The sequence below is a fragment of the Ammospiza caudacuta genome, chromosome 9, assembly GCF_027887145.1.
Source record: "Ammospiza caudacuta isolate bAmmCau1 chromosome 9, bAmmCau1.pri, whole genome shotgun sequence".
NCBI lineage: Eukaryota > Metazoa > Chordata > Aves > Passeriformes > Passerellidae > Ammospiza > Ammospiza caudacuta.
The window spans coordinates 28,983,970-29,002,809 of NC_080601.1; the positions used below are offsets into that span (position 1 = coordinate 28,983,970).

An 18,840-nucleotide genomic window follows, 5' to 3' on the forward strand; every position below is an offset into this window, starting at 1 on the left:
TCATGTCTCAGAGCAAGCTGGTGGAGTGGCACTCAGAAGGTGGGTGAGATGGAAGCAGAGCAGCAGCCTGCACTCTGCCAAGGTCAGGCTACTCTCTTGGGTGACTAAAGTAAAAGCCCCACTCAGCATCCTCCTGGTTGTGCGCCTTGTCTGAAATGTCACTGTTCCTCCTTCCCAGCAGCTGTCAGGGGCCCAGTTCTCACACCATGGGATATTTCCTATCCACCTTCAGGCTGATGCTTGAAGTGCTGCTTCAGCACAAACAGGGGGGACCCAGGTGCTTGGCTGGGCAGGTGAGGTCCCTGAAGACAGAAGGATGTTTGTGCAAACAGGAAATGATTCCCAGCTGTGAGGGGTGGGTTAGCCTGGCTGCACCCTTGCTGTGTGCAGGCACAGGCAGGTGTTGAGTCCAGCTGTGCTGGCAGGACCAAGGGCAGCCAAGAAGTGCTGTGCTGCTCACTTTGGGGTTTGTACCCCACTGCAGAAAGTCACTGCTCTTAGTGTCTCATGTCTAAAGTTGTCATGGTTTCAAACAAACAAACAAACCAATGCACACGTACCCAAAAAGCCTACTAAATCCCTGAAACTTTCTCTTGATTGAGCAATGCTGAGCATACAGCTGAATAACATAATTTTTCATTCATCTGACACTACAGTTTTTCCTTGGTCAGCTTTCTCTTGTCAAATACTACATCTGAAATTACCTTTCTGCTTGAAAAATATCTGCTTTGTGCCAGAGCAGCATGTTTGTCATCTTTTTGAAAACATCTCTCTCCAGTATGACTTGTATGACTTTTGCTTGATCACTTGTGGGCAGTGTAATGCCACACATATATAAATATATTACAATCTCATGAATTAAAGCAAAACCAAACAATTTGGTCTCCAGGCTCTAGTTAGGTTTTTAGATGCAGGCTCCTGCTGCTCTGGTCAGATCCCAGAATCAGAGCCCTGCAAGCTGGTGGTTTTACAGAAATCAGTCTTGTACAGTGAAATAAATATCCAATAAATATCATTCATTTAATGGCTCTTATTAAAGGTAAATTGTTGACCACAAGAAGGTGGTGCCCTTCATAGGAGCCCACTGGGATAATCAGAAATGGAGGAAGGTTGTGTTAGCACATGTGTTACATAAGGATATACAGTTCCAAGTTTCAGAAGTCTGTAGCAGTGGATGAAATGTAGTGGAATATTCATAGATACCCATGTGGCAGGCTGAAGGCTGCTAGCAAACATCATTATGCACTGGCCTGTGGATAAATTGCATACCTGACTTTGTGCACTTCATCCATTTTCTCACCTGCTTTACAACTCATCCCAAATCTCCGTATTTGCTACTTTCCTGCCTCTTACCTATCTTCTCTTATTTCTAAAACTGTTTTTAAGGGAAACTGCTTGCTTGGTTTAACAGAGCTGTTGATACAACACTAAATCCTCATTTGTAGTAGTCTCAGCAAATGTGTAGCATACTACTGCTAGCATTAAGGTGTTAAGCTCAGAAGAAGGAAAATAGCATGACCAAAAAGCAGAAGAATTAAAAATACAATATGCAATAACTTAAAAAATTTTCTTTCAAAAATTTCCCAAAATATATTACATTACCTTTTTTTCTGCTATGGAAGTAACATTAATTGTACAGGTTAAAAAAAAACTCCAGAAATCTGAATATGACTAATAAGAGTTTACTATTAATGTTTTTGCAGATCTTTTTATTAGTCCTTGTTGGAGTGAAGGAGGAATAATTTAATATAATGCAGAAAACTGGGCAGCCTAGTCCAGTTCTCTGCTACCCTTGATCTAAAGTTCTTCCTCATGTTGAGCTGGAGTTTTGCACATTTCAGTTTATGGCCATTGCTCCCTGTCCTCCACTTCTCTCCCCCAGTTAGGTTTTTTTCCTCTCTCAGTTCTGTAGTTTTTCCTTTACTTTTCCTCATCTGCTCCTTTCTCCTGCTGCATAGACCATACCAACAGCAGCCACAAAAGAGAAAAATCTGACTTTGCTTGTTCATCTTCAGGCTGGTGAGAGGTTCTTCAGCTGTTGGGGGGGTGCCACGTGAATATTCTGGACTGCACTGAGAGATCTGTGCAGCAGATCCATTCAGAGCCAGTCAGGGGGAATTTTTAGAGGCTTTACTTTGGAAAATCTAGCAAGTCTCAGGTACAAACATGATCCTGACTAATTATTCTAAGGAGAGCATGGATATCTGAAAAGTTGGTAATTAGGAGTCCTGGAGATTCAACTGTGCAGCTGAGGAGGCTGTATCAAGCAGAGTCTTGAGCATGTCTTTGTGGGGTTCAGTAGCACTCTCTCCTACAAATCAAAACCTGTTGGTGAACAGACCCCAGGGATTGGTGGATTTTGCCCAGCAGAGTGGGTGTTTTGAAGGACTGAATTAAAATTCAGTGAAGAAATTACATTTGTCATACAGAACTGTTTTCTTTCTTTAATTGAGAGCGAGTGCTCTGCCAAGGAAGGCAAACTGAAAGGAGCAATTACTTACAGGGAATAGTCTGGAGTTATAATGGGAGCCAGCTGCGTGGTAAAGACACCAAATGTCTTTTTGGAAGGAACCAGGAGTGTTCACAATCCACCTCAGCTCGTGTTATGTGCAGCTTTGGGTACTGCAAGGTTGGGGAAAAGCTGCATGATGCTGCCAAGAAGTAATGAGAGGGCTAGAAAATGTAACCTGTAAGTTTGAAGGAACAGAATTTATTGAGTCTAGGAACGTCAGGACTGTAGTGGTCCTAGGACAGGGGTTTGTTGTAGATAGGGAATAATCTGTTTATCATCTCAAAAGAACAGGCTTTGTCCACAGTGCATAGTATATTAAATTTAATAATACTATGAAAACTTTTTCATTATATATTCTGCAAGAGTTTATCTCTTGGGCTTGCAATCACTTTATTCAGAAAAAGAAGGAAGGGTTTTTCCCTTTGGGGACGGAAAAATAGAGAGGAGATAGCATTCCTTCTAGTTTTTGCATGTCTGTGATATTACTTGAGCGTGGATAAGCTCCAGTTTTCCAGTTGTTTATAACTTTATCAAATTTGAATGGGTTTTCTGAGGGATTATATTATAAAAAAATATTCAGCACAGAAAGCAACACATCCTGATCGAATTTCAAGTATCTCTTCCAAAATATGGACAATAATTACTGATAAAAATGAGTTCAATAATTAAAAAAAAATACATTTTATCTTGTTGTGTACTGGGAAATAGTAAATCCTCTGTGACCAAACTCCTCCTTTCTGCCCCACAAATTGCCAGTACCTAGCATGCAAAGTTTAGGTCAGATGATTAAGTCTGGCAAAGTTAAAACAGCTAAAAACAAATTCTGTGGGGAAGTTTCATGTAACATTAATAAGAGGCAAAACTAGCAGCCCCACCTATAATAGAAATAAGGTTATCAAGGCTGGGTTTCCTTGATGTTTTTCAAATGTTTCTACAGGCTTTTAGAGAAGATCTGGAATGCCTTATTCAAGAACAGATGAAGAAGGGCAATAACCCCACTGGACTGCTTGCATTACAGCAGATTGCTGAGTACATTACAGGGAGCACTTTTACAGGTTTTTCCTCATCTTCACTCAGTAAGTGAATTATACATAAACTGCTTTTTTTTTTTTTTTTTTTTTTTTTTGTTTTTTTTTTTTTTTTAATTGTTACCAGGGCTTAGGAGTGCTGGAATCTCCTCTTTCCTTGAATAAAAATTCTGTCAGAGCTTGCTTCAGCTGTGAAGTAGTACAGATGGTGGCCTTAACTTGCCTTTTTAGGCTTCATTCTCTCAAATTCTTTGACTTGTATAATGATATCCAAAATGTTTGGAATCCTCAAACTCAGTTATTCTATAATTTGTTAATAAAAGTTGAACTGACATAGGGAACAAAATGTTGTGCTCTGTTTCTGTTAGGAGTTCAACATGAATATAAACTGAGATGTGAAATACATTACCATTTAGTTTCTTTATTTTTCTACTCTTGCATATAGATTGTTGCTAAAAAAATCCCAAGAACTCTGAGGTGGGGAGAATCCCCTGGCAAACTGAATTATCAGATAAACAGCTCCCACAGTTAAGAACAGCTCCTAGTCTGCGCTCTACTTGTAAAGATGTCACTGGGATCTCGCAGTTAACACCCAAGTTCTTTCCAAGTCATGAAGCACTGAGACATTCAAGTCAATTTAAGTTCTGTGGGTGGACATCATATGGGAGCTTACAAGCCTGAAGCACAGTGGCAGCTGTCAGCATTCATCATCTTTGGAGATTTGGTCCCAAAATGGTACTTCAGGGTTTATTTAACAAAACGAGTGGAAGAGAACAGAGAGCCCAAATAGCCTCGTGTTCACGTCTCTGGTTGGTTACTGAGACTCTGAGTCCCACTGTTGTCTCTGCTGTGTTTGCCAGGGACAATGGGGACAGATCTCAAAGTGCACACTTCTTTTCCTGAAAACCAAAATGACTTTTAGCTCTTTTGATCTTAACTTTCCCTCTGAACAAAGGTTGTGAGCTTTCAGAAGGCTGTTGTGCATTTGTGAAGGGGAGAGGGGTATGTTTGTGTAGTCACAAGTCAAAGACAGAAATTGATGTTGATGATTTCTCTGTTAAGAGGTGATACCTTCTGTCTAAGGGTTTGAGAACTCTTGCACTAATCCTAATTTCTTCATTAGGGCTGAATTGAAGTGCTAAGACTTGAGATATCTCTTCAAATTAGTTTTGCTAGTGTTAGAAGTCTACAAGGAATCTGCTCCTGTAACAAAAACAAACCTCAAAGTTTAAAATAGTAAAGAAGTATAAAAATACTTCATTAGTGACAAATGTCTTAGAGCCCAGTACCAGTCCTGTGTAGGATATTGATTCAGGAGACAGCTCAGGAAAACCTTTATCCAGTCTCATAAATGCTGGTACTGCTTTGCTAGCCATTTAAATACACTGCATCTGGAAGATCATGGCATAGCTGGAAATACATTTAATTGTCCAACTGGCCATCATCTGTTTTTGTCTGTTTTTCAGGCCATGGAATGATTACACCCATCAATGACCTACCTGGGGTAGACACCTCCTCATTTGTTAAGGGAGAAAAACTCACTCGTTGCAAGTTAGCCAGTTTGTACAGATTGGCTGACTTGTTTGGGTGGGCACATTTGCCAAATACCTATATCACAGTAAGTATTTCAGAGAAAAAAAACTTACTTAGAATCTCACCTATTCATTCAAATTATTTTTCCCTCTGAATAATGTAAATTAGATCAGTAATCCATTTCCTGTCTCCTTTGCAGGTAAGAGTAAGCAAAGAACATGACCACATTCTAATTATTCCAAGAGGGCTGTCTTTTTCTGAAGCTTCAGCTTCTAATTTGGTATGTGATTCACCTGCTGTAATAACCAACAAGGCTCATCCTGTTTTCTAAAATACTTTTGTGGCTGCTTAAATGGACTTCTGTAATTATGCTGTTGTTTGGGGTTTTTTAATATTTACCCACCAGATGAAAAGCTGATTAACTGCATAGATAATAGCAGCCTTTGTTGCCAGTATTTCTTCTTGGGTTTAGTTTTACTTTCTGTTTCTTTGTCTCCAGCTTCCATGTGGAGCAGCAAAGTTTTGTGTTCCTGTCTGATGAAACTCAGCTACACCTCAGTGTAGCCTTTTATAACCTGGGAGTGTGGCAACACATGTGAAATGACTCTGTAGGAGTAGTGTTATCAGAGTCACCTCTTACCTTTGGAAGTGAGCTGATAAAGTCAAATAATCTTCCCCAGGCCCAGTAAATGAGCTGGGTGAAGTTACAGGCTGGTATTTAGGCAGTGGTAGCTGCTAAATCACACATCTTTTGGTGTAGAACCTGCCATATGCTCTTCATGTCAGTGCATATCTGTAAAGAGACTGACTCAAGGTGAAAGGGATATACCAAAATGAGGTTGATACTATTACAGCAAATAGAGAACCAAAATACCGTGACACATGACCCTGTAGATTTTTGTTGATCCAGGAATTACTATTTTAATGTTCCAATGAATCCTTGTGCACTGAATATTCTTACTGGAAATTTCTCAGGCTCTGAGTTATCTTCATATTTAAAATGTAGGAAATGTTAATGGAATGCATTTTTGAAAGTCAGAAACAAGGAAAGGTCAGCTAGGCTGGAGTAGAATATATGTTGTATCAGGGTCTGATCCTTACTTCTTCCATGTCTGAGCTTCCAGCAGCTGTCAAGGGCAAGTAGAGCAGGGTGGTTTATTGACACACACATTCATGGCTGCTCTCCTACTTTTTGTGCTCTGAGCCTTGAGTGTGTGGGGGGAAATTTGGTGCTAAATAAGAAAGGAAGGCTATTTTCTAGATAACTGAAGTTGCCACAACCTTTCTGAGTGTCATTTGTCTGTTTACCTTTTTCAGGTCAAGGTGAACATCCTAGGAGATGTCGTGGACCAGGGAAGCACAGCTCTCAGTATTGACAGTGTGGGCTTCAGTCCGCACGTGGCCATCTACTCCACCCGCCCCGACGTCAGATGTGTCATACACATCCACACCCCTGCCACAGCTGCTGTAAGTCTTCCTTGGGCACAGAATGACAGAAAACACCTTTGCCTTGTGAACTTAGGGCATATTTCTCCTCACAGTAATTTCATTTTGGTTTTAATATCAACTCTGCCCAGCCCTCTCTCATAAAAGCATGAGAGAGGGCTAGGCCACCACAGTGGAATGGCATCAGAATAAATTGATGCTCAGAGATTATTATACTGAGGTTGAGGAGGTTGTAAAGCAAATAGTTTACATAGGCTTCATTTATAGCATCCTAGATAATATAATGTGCTGTATAAATCATCTTCATTTGCATTATGCAGCTCCATTTTTAAGTGGTTTGATTAGTTGTTACACTCAGTTTGGATTTACCTCAGTATTTAAATGTTATAGTTAACATAAACTTTAAATTGTCTGGATAATAATGCTAAAAATATAAGCAGGCCTGAAAGAATTGGTTTGAAATAACTAAATTCTTACTATTTTATCTTGAAATGTATATATGTATATACATATATACACATTTCTTGGCTACAGACAAATTATAAAGGAATGAATAATTTCTTTTATACTAGCTTTTTGAAGTAATAAATGTGAGAAAGAAGGATAAACCATTAAGTAAGATGAGAATTAAGCATGAATAAAATTCACAAAAATTTCCTCCAATAAATATGTGCCTAGACTGGGTGACAGCATCTCTGTCATCCTATTGCAAATTAGACTGGTGGAGGGATTGTTTCTAAGCTCTCCCTATGGAGTTTGTCTCTTTTCTAACAAAGTACACCCTGCAAAGGCTTGGGTGGTTGAGATGTGAGTTTTAAGAGTTCCATTTTTCCCTAGTTACCAGCATTTCATTTTCATGAAACAGGTTTCTTCTATGAAGTGTGGCATCCTTCCCATATCCCAAGAGGCTCTGATTCTGGGTGATGTTGCTTATTACAACTACCAGGGATCTCTTGATGAACAGGAAGAGAGAATTCAGCTTCAAAAAGTTCTTGGACCCAGTTGCAAGGTATTCAACTTCATTTGTGCTCTCCCTAAACAATTTTCATGTCCTGCTCCACTTTCTACCATTTAACATTAGTGTCTTCATTTACTAGGTATTAGTTTTGAGAAACCATGGTGTGGTAACACTAGGAGAGACACTGGAAGAAGCATTCCACTATATTTTCAATGTGCAACTGGCCTGTGAAACACAGGTGAGTGAGAATTTATCTGTGTTTCATTTCAAACACTTATGCTGCAGAGTTACAGATTGTACCCCAGATGGGAATTCCTCTTCCATCACACAGTTTTGGAGTTGTGGAATATATACAGTAATCCTGTATACCTGGTCAAAGAGAGACTGGAGTGATCAGGGAATCACCGAGGGAATGGCACAAATACTCACTCTAGGAACACTGACACAGTCTCAGTGGTGTTACACTCCAAAGGGTACAGAAGGTTTTGTTCCATGCTGTGCAGAGTGAGCCTCATGCAGGGAATCTGTCAGATGATAGATTTGCTGGTACTCACTGCATGGGGAAGTGGGACTTAAGATCCAGCTCCTTTACTGAGGCTGAATGTTGTTACAAGAAAAGAAGCTTCTTCTGTGATCTCAGACTTGTGAAACCAAATTAAAAGAAGGTCTTTAGAGCAATGCTAGTGGGTGGCATATTTAAAAATAACTTGAATCACAAATTCAGTGTTTCCATTCTGTCTAACTTTAGCTGGTTAGGTATCCTGATATTACCTATTATATGTGAAGAGAGACCACTGAAAGTGTTCTCACCTTTCATAAGTTTTAGGCTCGTCCCCAGAAACTTCATCACTTTGTTCTTATTCCCCAGTGATCCTGTCCTCCCTAAAAGGCATTTGGATGTGCAAATGGCAGATTCCCATTCCTCTCCTTCCTTGCCCTACCATTCATTTTGAGTTCAGACACTCTTTCATTTTGAAACAGTGAGAAAAATGAAAAATTTTTAATCTTGTGATGCAGAAAGATGTTTGTAAGGTACTCTGAAAGCAAGTGTTTCAGTCTACCCCTTTTAAAGTGCAATTAATAGCAGATGATATAATGTTTTCTGTAGCAGTCACTTGCTGTGTATTTTAATGCAATTTTTGGACAGTAGAAAAACAGCCTGAGAAGTAACCACAGCATGTATTTAAGCAACTTCTTGCTGCAAATTCAAAAAAGCAGAGAATACAAAAGTTTTTTCACAAATACACTCGTTGATGTGTCCAGGTTCATGCATTGGCTGGAGCAGGTGGGATAGACAATCTCCTACTACTGGATCTGCAGAAGTTCAAGCCTTCCACACACGCCGTGGCAGCAATGGGAGGAGGTGGAGTTAATATGGCTTCACAACAAAAATGGAAAGTTGGGGAGCAAGAATTTGAAGCACTCATGAGGATGCTGGACAACCTGGTGAGAGCACGTTGCTGGTGCTGTAGTCCTGTAAGGTTTTGAGTGTAGGATTAGCTTTTGTAAAGCAAATAATTTTTTAGTCATACTGTTTCTGACAGCAGTATCCTGTCTTAATAAGATTTATAATGCTTTGAGCTTCAGTTTTGTCCCACCATCTTACAAATATGTAGTGCGTTTTACTTAATAATAAAAATCTTTAATTTTTTAAACATTCTTTTCTTATTTTTCCCCTCCACAGGGATACAGAACTGGCTATGCCTATAGGCAACCATTAGTCAGGGAAAAACCCAGACATAAGAGTGATGTTGAGATCCCAGCCACTGTGACTGCCTTTTCCTTTGAAGATGATTCAGTCCCACTTTCCCCACTGAAATTCCTTGCACAGAGGCAACAGAGAGAGAAGACAAGATGGCTGAACTCTCCAAACACATACTTGAAAGTGAATGTGCCTGAGGAGTCCTGGAATGGGGAAACCAGTCCCAGGACTAAGATCACGGTAGGTTGATGTGTTGGACAGTCTCTTTGGTTTTACCCTACTTGAAAGTAAGTTATGCATGGTTTATATGATGAAATCTTGACTAGGATTAGCAAATAAGTTTATTGAGCATATTAAAATAGGCTTTTCAGAGCCTTAATGACATTGGTGCTAAGGGTCTCCTCTCTTTAAGGAGAGAGGGGTTGACTGCAAGAGTAACACTTTATGATAAAATTTAACGATTATTTTCACAGTTCTAACCATCTCTTCTTATTCCTGAAGTAGAAAACAGTTTTTCTACCACTTCTTCTTGTGCTATTAGTTATCCACCAAATATAGATAGGCTTTAAGTCAACCGTGGGTTGTTCTTCTTTCTTATGAGGGAGACACAAGCTCTAATTCATTTCTTGCTGTCCTCTTTCTATTTGTGAGCCTACTGAAAACAGCTTTTGAAAGGTCTGTTCGTGCTACAGGCTTTCAATGATGATGAAGATTTTCCCCCCCCTGCAGCTCAGCAAGATGCTTACACTTCTTTTCCTGCCTGCAGAGAGGTGGCCCTCGTGGGACTGCAGAGCGTGTTAATGCTCCTCAGCTGCTCCCAGTACAACTGTAAAAGCATCATCTCCTCCTGCTGGCAGGCTGGCAGGTTTCTAAACTTGAGCTGGGGAAAAAAACCCTCAGAACCCTGCCTGAGAAGGGAAAAAAACTGTAGTCAATGTGTGGTCAGCAGAGATGGAAGCTGGTTGCTGGTTGCTCTGGATCTACATGTCAGTTACTAGAAAGTGTGATCCTTTCTAAATACAGCATCATTAATACACAGCTAACACTGGATTTTTCAGGAATATATGTCAGTATTTACAAAAAGTAGTCATGTTCAAGGCAACTTAAATCCTCTTGGGCAAACACACAAACCTGTAAAGGAATTGGGGTTATTTTTTTAGGTGTCATGTGGAATTGAAAATAAAGTCAGAAAGTCCTTTCTTGATATCTCTTCTTTAACAGAAAAACAACATAGAGAATTGTTCCTTTCTACCATACTGGGTATTTTAGCTTCTGTCTTTTTTTTTTCCCTTTTTAAGTGGATGAAAGCTGATGACTCCTCTAAGACTAGTGGAGGAACGCCAATCAAAATTGAAGATCCAAACCAATTTGTTCCTCTAAACACAAACCCAAGTGAAGTGTTGGAAAAGAGAAATAAGGTAAAATGAACTGAAAATTGTAACATTTCCAAATAAAATTATGTGTTCAAGTAATGATTCAGCAGAGCTGTAAAATAACATTTTCAAATGTTTTGATTTTATTAAGAAGGTTCTTACACGATATGTGATTTTTGGCACCAAAAACATGTATTTAAATGTGTGATATACATAAAATCTGTAGATACATATGCAATATTTATATATTTAAATCTTGAGTGTAATAGTCTGATGAAAGATGAGTGTTAACTCTGGAAATGATAGATTGGGAATGGTAGTCCCTGTTATTTAGCATTTTATTTAGTAGATAATTAGGTGTCAACACCAGCAGAATTGCTGTGCATCATCTGCAGCATGATTCAATCTCAGACTCTAATCTTGTTCTGTTCTGTTTTAATTTGCCTAGTGCTTGTTAAGCTGGAATTTCTAATGGCAGTAAAAAAAAAAAAGAAAATGAGAGATTATTGTTGGATCTCTCTGTAAACAGAAATATCTCTCTGCCTTTCCCTTCCAGCATGAAAGACACTGATTATCAGACTGGCCAAATACTCCACCCTCAGAATAACTATATTAACAGATATTCAGGACACTTTTCATTGGATTGCATATCTTTTTCTTTCTTGGAAAGCACTGTATCAGTGTCCTTGGGGACTGAAGTGGAGTTAGAAGGAGCCACTCCCTTCCTCAGAACTGGAAAGGCACCCTCTAATCATCCAGAGATTAATAAGACAAGTCCAAGGCAATGATTTTTAAATTCATGCATGTCACTGGCTCACAGAGAGTTTATTACTAATTCTCTGCTGTAGGATTTTCTTAATATGATCTATATTGGTATTTATATCTATCTGTCAATCTCTTAAGCTCTGACAATTAGAAGCTAGGGCTGTTAGTTTAGGGAAAACAATCAACTATTCACAGAAGGAAAAACTTTACCAACCTTTGTGACCACAGAGTTTCCTCCAGTAGCTGAACATGCATCCTTTATGAGGGGGAGAGGACAGCTCAGGGGCTGTTCCTGGGAGCTTATTTCTAAATGTTGGCTTGCATGAAGTGCAAGAACTGGGACTGGGGTAAATATTTGTGAGTACTGAAAGAGCCAAACAACATATGCTGTGTATTCAGAGGTGGAAGAAGAGTTCTTCATTTTTAGGTGCAGCAGCACACAGCTTGACTCTCCAGCCATCCACTGCTGCCTGTGTTAGTGGCTTTGCAAAGCTGATTGGCATAGGGTTTGTGAAAGAGAAATATCTTCTTCTAACCTGGTTTGTTTTCTCTCTATAGATAAGGGAGCAAAACCGATATGACCTAAAGACAGCAGGACCTCAGTCTCAGCTGCTCGCAGGGATTGTAGTGGATAAAAAGCCAAGTTCAGTGAGTACAACATAATTAACTAATTTACAGCTGTTCAGGTTATTTGGCTGCCTGTCTTTCAAATGTCAGCTTGGGCCATTTTTGTTCTGAATGTTTTGTTAGAACTGATTATTTTAATTCCAGTTGTTGAGGTGTGATACATCTTATTCATGTTTCATTTTAAAGGTTTAAAAAGTTACTTTCAAATTAAGATGTGCGTGTTAAGTTTGCCACCATTAATGTTAATGAAGTAGGATCCTTGTCTAAGCTCATTTAAGTGAGAGAGGAAGAACTTTGGAATGCATAGGGCCAAAAATAGCCTTCATTAGTCTGTGGAAGTGATGCTAAAGATAACAATTGAGTCCAAGAAGTAGCTGAGTTAAAAAGGTGGGATGTGACAATGTGAAAGGCAGCGTTCATTAGAAACAGGCTTCTTATTGGGAGAGAGGGTTTCCACTTTCTTACCTGGCCATATTAATCTTTTCTTGAATAGAATATATTCCAAACACTATAGATATCCCTAGTAAGATTATCCAAAATACTGTAGTGAATCGGAATTCTAGAGTTTCCAGCTACCCAACAGTTAGTACATCTGTGTTTTAATTCTGTATTCCCTGCCAAAACTTTGTCATCAAACTTTGGCCAAAAAAAAAAATACCTGAACTTTTGCTTGTTGCTTCATATTTTTTAACTGTTAAATTCTGTGGCTTTCTCTTCCCAGCCAGTGCAGTTTGATGATGAGCACGCGCCGCCAGCACCGCCCAACCCGTTCAGCCACCTCACCGAAAAGGAACTGGAAGAGTACAAGAAAACCATTGAGCGCAAGCAGCAGGGCTTGGAAGGTCAGCAGTGTGGTTTGAGTTGCTGGGGTTTACATTTTAATAATAAGCCTGAAAATATCTATTGTAAAAAATGTGTACATGGTAATTATTAGCATATACTGCTGGCAACTAGCTTAGGGCTAATCATTCCTTGAGGTGGTAGAATTCTTTTGTTGAATGTGGTTCGTTCTTTTATTTTAGTTAGTGCTGAAATTAAAGCATTAAAGGTTTGCAGAGAAATGGGGTTGACTAAAGCACAATTAACCATAATGAATTTTTGTGTCAGAATCATAGAATAACTTAAGGTGGAAGAGTCCACAAAGGTCATCTTAATCCAGCTCCTCCTCAGAGCTGATACCAAAGTTAGATCAAGTATCCAAGTCTGTGCCCAACTGAGCAAAAGTTTACTGAGATGTTTGGCCCTGGCTTCTCTAATTTTACTTCTGTTCTCTCAGTGTGCAAGTCTCATCTACTTTCACTTTTCATATCTTCTTCCAATACTACTGTTCCATAGAGAATTACTAATTCAGAGTTGATTTTAATTTTTAACAATAGCACTTACTGTGAATTCTTCTTCACTAATACTGTGTAATAAAACAACTTTGTCACACTCAGGACATAGTGTAATTGCTTACTGTACCAGCAGACTGTGACAAGATAAAACCATGGGGCTTGGAATGCAGTCCTGCCACCTTTTTTAATGCTTTCTAATAAGGAACTAATATATACCAATTTTTATCAGATAAAACAAATCAATAATTCTTTAGAGTTTCAGTTGTTTATTGTAATTTTGTGTTGTTGTCAGCATGAGCAACACAAAGCTGTAGCAGACCTGTAAATCTTGTAGCATTAACACTGACACTCTTGCTTGATTTTCACTTTTGCTTGGCTACTAACTCACATCTTGTCCTGCAGATGCTGAACAGGAATTATTCTCAGATGACGGTTCATCTGTGTCACAAATTCAGTCACAAACTCAATCCCCGCAAAATGTCCCAGAAAGATTAGAAGGTATTCCATGCAATTTCTGTTTGATGCCAAGGGCTCCAATAACCCAAGTCCTCGACTCTTCTGCTGCACTTTTACACTTGCATGAAGTCAACTGAGTCAAAAGAAGCCCTCTTTTGAAAAGTTTGGGTGGTATTCTGTCCAGAAAACTATTTTTTCCCAATTTTTTCTAATACAATATTCTCATAAACAGAAAACAACTCAGGGCGTGCTGAAACTTAGATATTAACCAGGTGGAGCAAACAGATATTATATTTGATTTTACTAAAAATGTTTTTTTTAGTAAAAAAAACTTTGCCTAAGACTTTTCTAGAAGTCTGAGTAGGCGTTTTAAAAGGCACATTCTCCAATGCCTTCTATATGGATTGGCTGTGTTTTCATAAATCAGTCTCTTGCAGGAACATGTAATTCTCACTGTGCTTGAGGCTGTGTATGCTGTGTAGACTGTATTTGTACATACTCTATACAGCTTGAGCTGTGTATGCACCTGGCAGAGATAAGGTTAAATTTTTCAGCCCATTTTCCCTTAATGACATTTTGACTGTGTTGTCTGCTTACAGCAACTAAGATTGTGGATAAAGGGGAAAAAACCACATCTAAGCACTTTGGGTTTCATTCTTTGGATCACAGTCCAGACTCTCAGGCTGTGTCTCAACACTGGGTTTTTTTGCATGAAAGTGTACATAAATAATTGCAGAATCATTTGCTCTTTCAGAAAATCATGAGGATTTCTACACCCAGAATGCCAACCTAATATCTGTGGAGATGCCAGTTGTGGTGGTGAACGGGAAGGAAGATGCACATGACATGGAAGAGGATCTCACCAGGAGGGTCAGTCAGTTGAGTACTGTGGAGAGTGTGGAGATTACCATTAAAGGCTCTGAAAAGATAGAAGAGGCTCTGTCCCCTGAAGGGTCACCTTCCAAATCCCCTTCAAAGAAAAAGAAGAAATTCCGCACCCCATCCTTCCTGAAAAAGAGTAAAAAGAAGGAGAAGGTGGAAGCATAAGTGCAGTTCTGTGGTGAGGAGACATTGCACATTTTAAACCTTTAAGTTGACCATTAACAGCGTAGTGTTAGGGGTGTGCAGTAAACTGGACTTTTAACCTAAACAAGTAGAAACTGGAAGAGGTTTTGCTTTAAAGAAACCAAACAAAGAGACACAAGAAAACCTTTCATGTTAATTGCAAATTAATTCATCTCTCACTTAGCTGTGTCCAAAATTGCTATGAGGGTTGGAAACATTGATTAGTTTCATGTAGAACTACACTGGCAGGTGCTCAATTACCATCATAGCAAGGTCAAATGCCATCACAGTATGCAGCAGCCAGTTCTGCTCAGAGTATTTTGCAGACCTGAAAATTTTCAGTACAGTTAAAGTCTTTATTAAAGTTGCTGTTGAGTGATCATATGACTTTTTAAAACTGCTGTCTCATTTGGAAACCAGATCATACATTTTTGTATTGTGGTTTTTGACCATATATTTTATGTTTCTGTACCCCTATTTGAGTGGGTACGTATTAACAGCACACCTTTACATCTTTTTTAAGATTAGCTCATATAGAAATAATATACACTGGCACATAATACCAGGGGAAAAACTGTGTAAGAGAAAGTTTATTTGGAATTATACAAAATGTCTAAAGATTTCCATTATTCAATAACTTTTTTGCCAAATATTTCATTTTAGTGAAATATAATTTTTGAAGACTTCTTTTTTATTCTATCAGTTGGGGCGGGGGAAACCCTTATTTTTCAAGAAGGGGGATTTTATACACTTAACATTGATAATTTAGTTTAACTGACAAAACAAAAAGAAGATTTTATATGTTCAAATGTTTGTATACCATTCAGTATAAAGGTATTATAAGCATGTGAACCAAGCATTTAATAGTTAGAGTGTATTTAAGAATGCTTGGTTTAGAGTATACTTAAATATAATTCAGGAATCCAGGGACTTCAAAATCAAAGGATAAAAGCATATAAAATTGAACTGGATTCATGTTTAAAAATTATTTGTGGGTTGTTCTTTTTCTCTCTCATGGTATTGCTAATGAATGAAGAAAAATAATCTCTTAACATAACCAAATGAAGGAAACAAAAATGTTAAAAGGGAAAGTGAAATAGTAGGGAAATAGGAGGAGACAAAGAAAGTAAAAGTTCGGTGATTATTTTTTTTAAATATATGATACGGATTGCGGGATATTTTTATTAAATCAGCAGAGTGACATTTCCATATTAGATGTTTTAAATAATTTGTATGGATTCATGCAGAGTGCAACACTTTGGGTTTTTTTCTTCAGTTTCATTCAAGTTGTAAAAGGGTCTCGTGAATCTGTGTTGTCCTTTGGATGAACCCAGAGCAAATCAGCGCCTAGTGCCATGGGTAAGGGTGGTACTGCCACTTACTCATTTTTACTTGTGTTGTCATTTTAGTACTTTTACTGTATTGTAAATACAAACTAAACATAGAGATTAACATAGGGGTTTCTTCGCTGTGTCAAATGTCTGTAAATCAGTCATCCAATAGGAAGTACATCTTTTAAGATCCATGTGATTCCCAAATTACCGGTTGAAATATTATACAATATATAATTGTTAAATATGGCTGGAGAGTGGTTTGGCATGCAAAAATGTTGATTATAGCATGTTTGGGGGCTGGTTAGCTTTGACCGTGTAAGTGTGATAATGCAATGTTGGAATGGATCCTGGAAACAATTTTCTAGCTGTCACTAAATACTGGAATCAGTGTTTTTAATCATAGTGGAAACTTTCAGTTGCTTACTTTGTTTTTTTATGTTCTACATTATTTGTGTTGTATTACAACATATGTAGAAACAGTAACCTGTGAACTACGCTTTTCATAACTTTTTTAAAAATATATCTAAATGAATGCAATGTGCATAAATATTTTTTAAAATGCAACCGTGAACTATTTGCACCTTTTGCTAATGCCTCTATTTACTTGCTTTGGCATAAAGAATGAGCCAGCCAACTCTTGTGTCCTGTGGAAAATATATAAATGTTATCTGAAATTGCTCATAGATGTAATGCTAATTAATGTTAAATCACAAATAAACAGTATTTTAAATAGATGGATTTCATATAGCAGCCTTTTGTTTATGCACTTACATCTCTTGCTTTTAGAGAAGATGCTTTGATTTTGCACGCTGCTTCTCAAGAATGTATTCTGGAGAGGGCTTCTTGCTTGTGCTTATCCTGAGAACTCTGCAAGAAAATGACCTGATCTTGTGTTGAACAGCTTTTGTCTCTGTCACAGGTGCTGTAAAGAGGACAGGCCCTTGGTAAAAAGCAGGGCACTGCCAGGCAGTTGTTCTGAGCCCAGGGGGGTCAGTTCTTGCCCATCCTGGGCTGCCTCCTGCTCTGCAGTACCATGGCATCACAGGTGACATGAGGGGCTGGGGTGGTTTTAGTGCTGAGTAGGTACAGAGCAAGAAAATAGCTCAAAGAAATTGCCCTTTTTAATTATTAGTAAAACAAAGGTTTCCTTATAGAAAAAGCTTAATGCAAAGTTATTTGAAGGTATCTGTGTCACGCCCTGCCAACATATGGTGTATGTTGGAGCCTGTGAAGCTGCAGGAGTTGCGGTGTTTTGTTTTTGTAGCTGTATCAACTCTGTGAAATGTCTTTAAGGACTGCACAATGTTTATTTTCCTTGTTCTTCCACAAATCAGCCTTTTGTTTCTGTTTACAAGAAAGGCAAAATTCAGTCCTCTGAGTCTGGTGACAGTTTGATGAACTTGGTCCCTATGTCGTAGAATAATTTTGGTTTAGCATTTTAAATAAATCTTGACCAAGATTTTAGTATTTTTCTGACTATAATTTGTCTGCAGAACCATCTACAATCTTTTTAGTGCTGCACTAATGTGTAAGTAAACACTGTATCCACCCAGAGGAGTGTCCACTGTAAGGCCAAGGGCATACATAATTTACTTCTTCAGGTTCTTTTTATTCCCATGAGTCTACAAACCACATCAGACCCTTCATTTTCACTTAAATCTTACTCCTTCACAGTGTTACTTGAAGGATCTGAGATTCTGCAAGCCACAGCATGGAAATAAAGTAGAAATAAAGGATGCCTGTTTGTATAATAAACATTATAATAAGGCATAATAAACATTAAAACTTAAGTTTTGGGAAGTAGGAGCCCTTGGACAGATAAGCTTCAAAATGGATCATTAATATGATAGGAAATAATTATTGTCATTAGACTGCTTAACCCAAGAGAGAGCAATAGAGAGAAGCAGTGTTTACTGTGAGGAATTGCATGCAAGCTACCAAGCAAGAACATTAAAAAGGATTGATAAAGCTGTACATCCAGGTGATGGCCTGTTGTTGTCTTTCACAGACTTCCAGCTGTTCTGGAGATAAGTGTTACATGGCAAAGCAGATTTTGCAGAATCTGCAGAATGAGCTGTGTCAGGCTTTAGATGGCACAAGGAGACAGAATAATGTCATGGTTAGGGCTCTAATAGACCATTTTGACTCATATTTTCCTGCCTTGCCAGTTGAGACCATTACACACTGTTGAGCACATGGCAGAAATTGCTGTCATCTCTGGGGCAGGTAGTTGATGATTTTCTATTTTCTGCATATCTAGTTTGCAAAACTGTTGAGTTTTCACTATTTGAGCCCATGGAAACTTCTCAAAACAGGATATGCTGTGGTGTATCCAAGGGCAGTGAGAAAGGGCCCAGTGTCCCATGCTGTGCACGTGGGTCTGATGGAAACTTCTGACGTGAGCACCGATGTTCTCTCCCTTCCTTTCTGCGCGCTGGCAGGGAAGCACATCCCTCACCCATGGGGCTGCTGTGTGGGTTGGTGTTTGTCCTTTCAAAGACCCAGGGTGTTCCCAGAGGTGCAGGGCTCTGGAAGGCCGTGGCCAGGAGCTGCCTAGCTGTGTGTGTGTGTGTGGGCAGCTGGAGCGGGGCCAGCCTGGCCGTGGGCATTGCCATGGGCGCAGCAGCACACTGGGAGCACCAGGACAGCATCCAGTGAAGGTGGGCACTTCTGGCTTGCTGCCTGTCCCACAGCCTGCAGGAACTGC

The 18,840-nt window shown here is 39.0% G+C and overlaps 1 protein-coding gene across 3 annotated transcripts in view; it reads left to right on the forward strand.

The window, feature by feature from the left end:
• ADD3 (adducin 3) overlaps nucleotides 1-16,867 on the forward strand; it is a 92,043-nt gene extending 75,176 nt beyond the window's left edge. For 2 of the 3 annotated variants that reach the window (XM_058810056.1, XM_058810057.1), the window contains 13 exons: nucleotides 3,450-3,588; nucleotides 5,007-5,158; nucleotides 5,273-5,353; nucleotides 6,391-6,540; nucleotides 7,385-7,528; nucleotides 7,617-7,715; nucleotides 8,741-8,923; nucleotides 9,162-9,419; nucleotides 10,478-10,597; nucleotides 11,876-11,965; nucleotides 12,666-12,786; nucleotides 13,681-13,776; nucleotides 14,489-16,867. In XM_058810056.1, coding sequence (XP_058666039.1) covers nucleotides 3,450-3,588; nucleotides 5,007-5,158; nucleotides 5,273-5,353; nucleotides 6,391-6,540; nucleotides 7,385-7,528; nucleotides 7,617-7,715; nucleotides 8,741-8,923; nucleotides 9,162-9,419; nucleotides 10,478-10,597; nucleotides 11,876-11,965; nucleotides 12,666-12,786; nucleotides 13,681-13,776; nucleotides 14,489-14,781 — 1,926 coding nt within the window. In that variant the 3' untranslated portion in view covers nucleotides 14,782-16,867. The remainder of the gene's footprint in view (nucleotides 1-3,449; nucleotides 3,589-5,006; nucleotides 5,159-5,272; nucleotides 5,354-6,390; nucleotides 6,541-7,384; nucleotides 7,529-7,616; nucleotides 7,716-8,740; nucleotides 8,924-9,161; nucleotides 9,420-10,477; nucleotides 10,598-11,875; nucleotides 11,966-12,665; nucleotides 12,787-13,680; nucleotides 13,777-14,488) is intronic. The other variant, XM_058810058.1, reaches the window with a different exon arrangement.
• The last annotated feature ends 1,973 nt before the right edge of the window (nucleotides 16,868-18,840 follow it).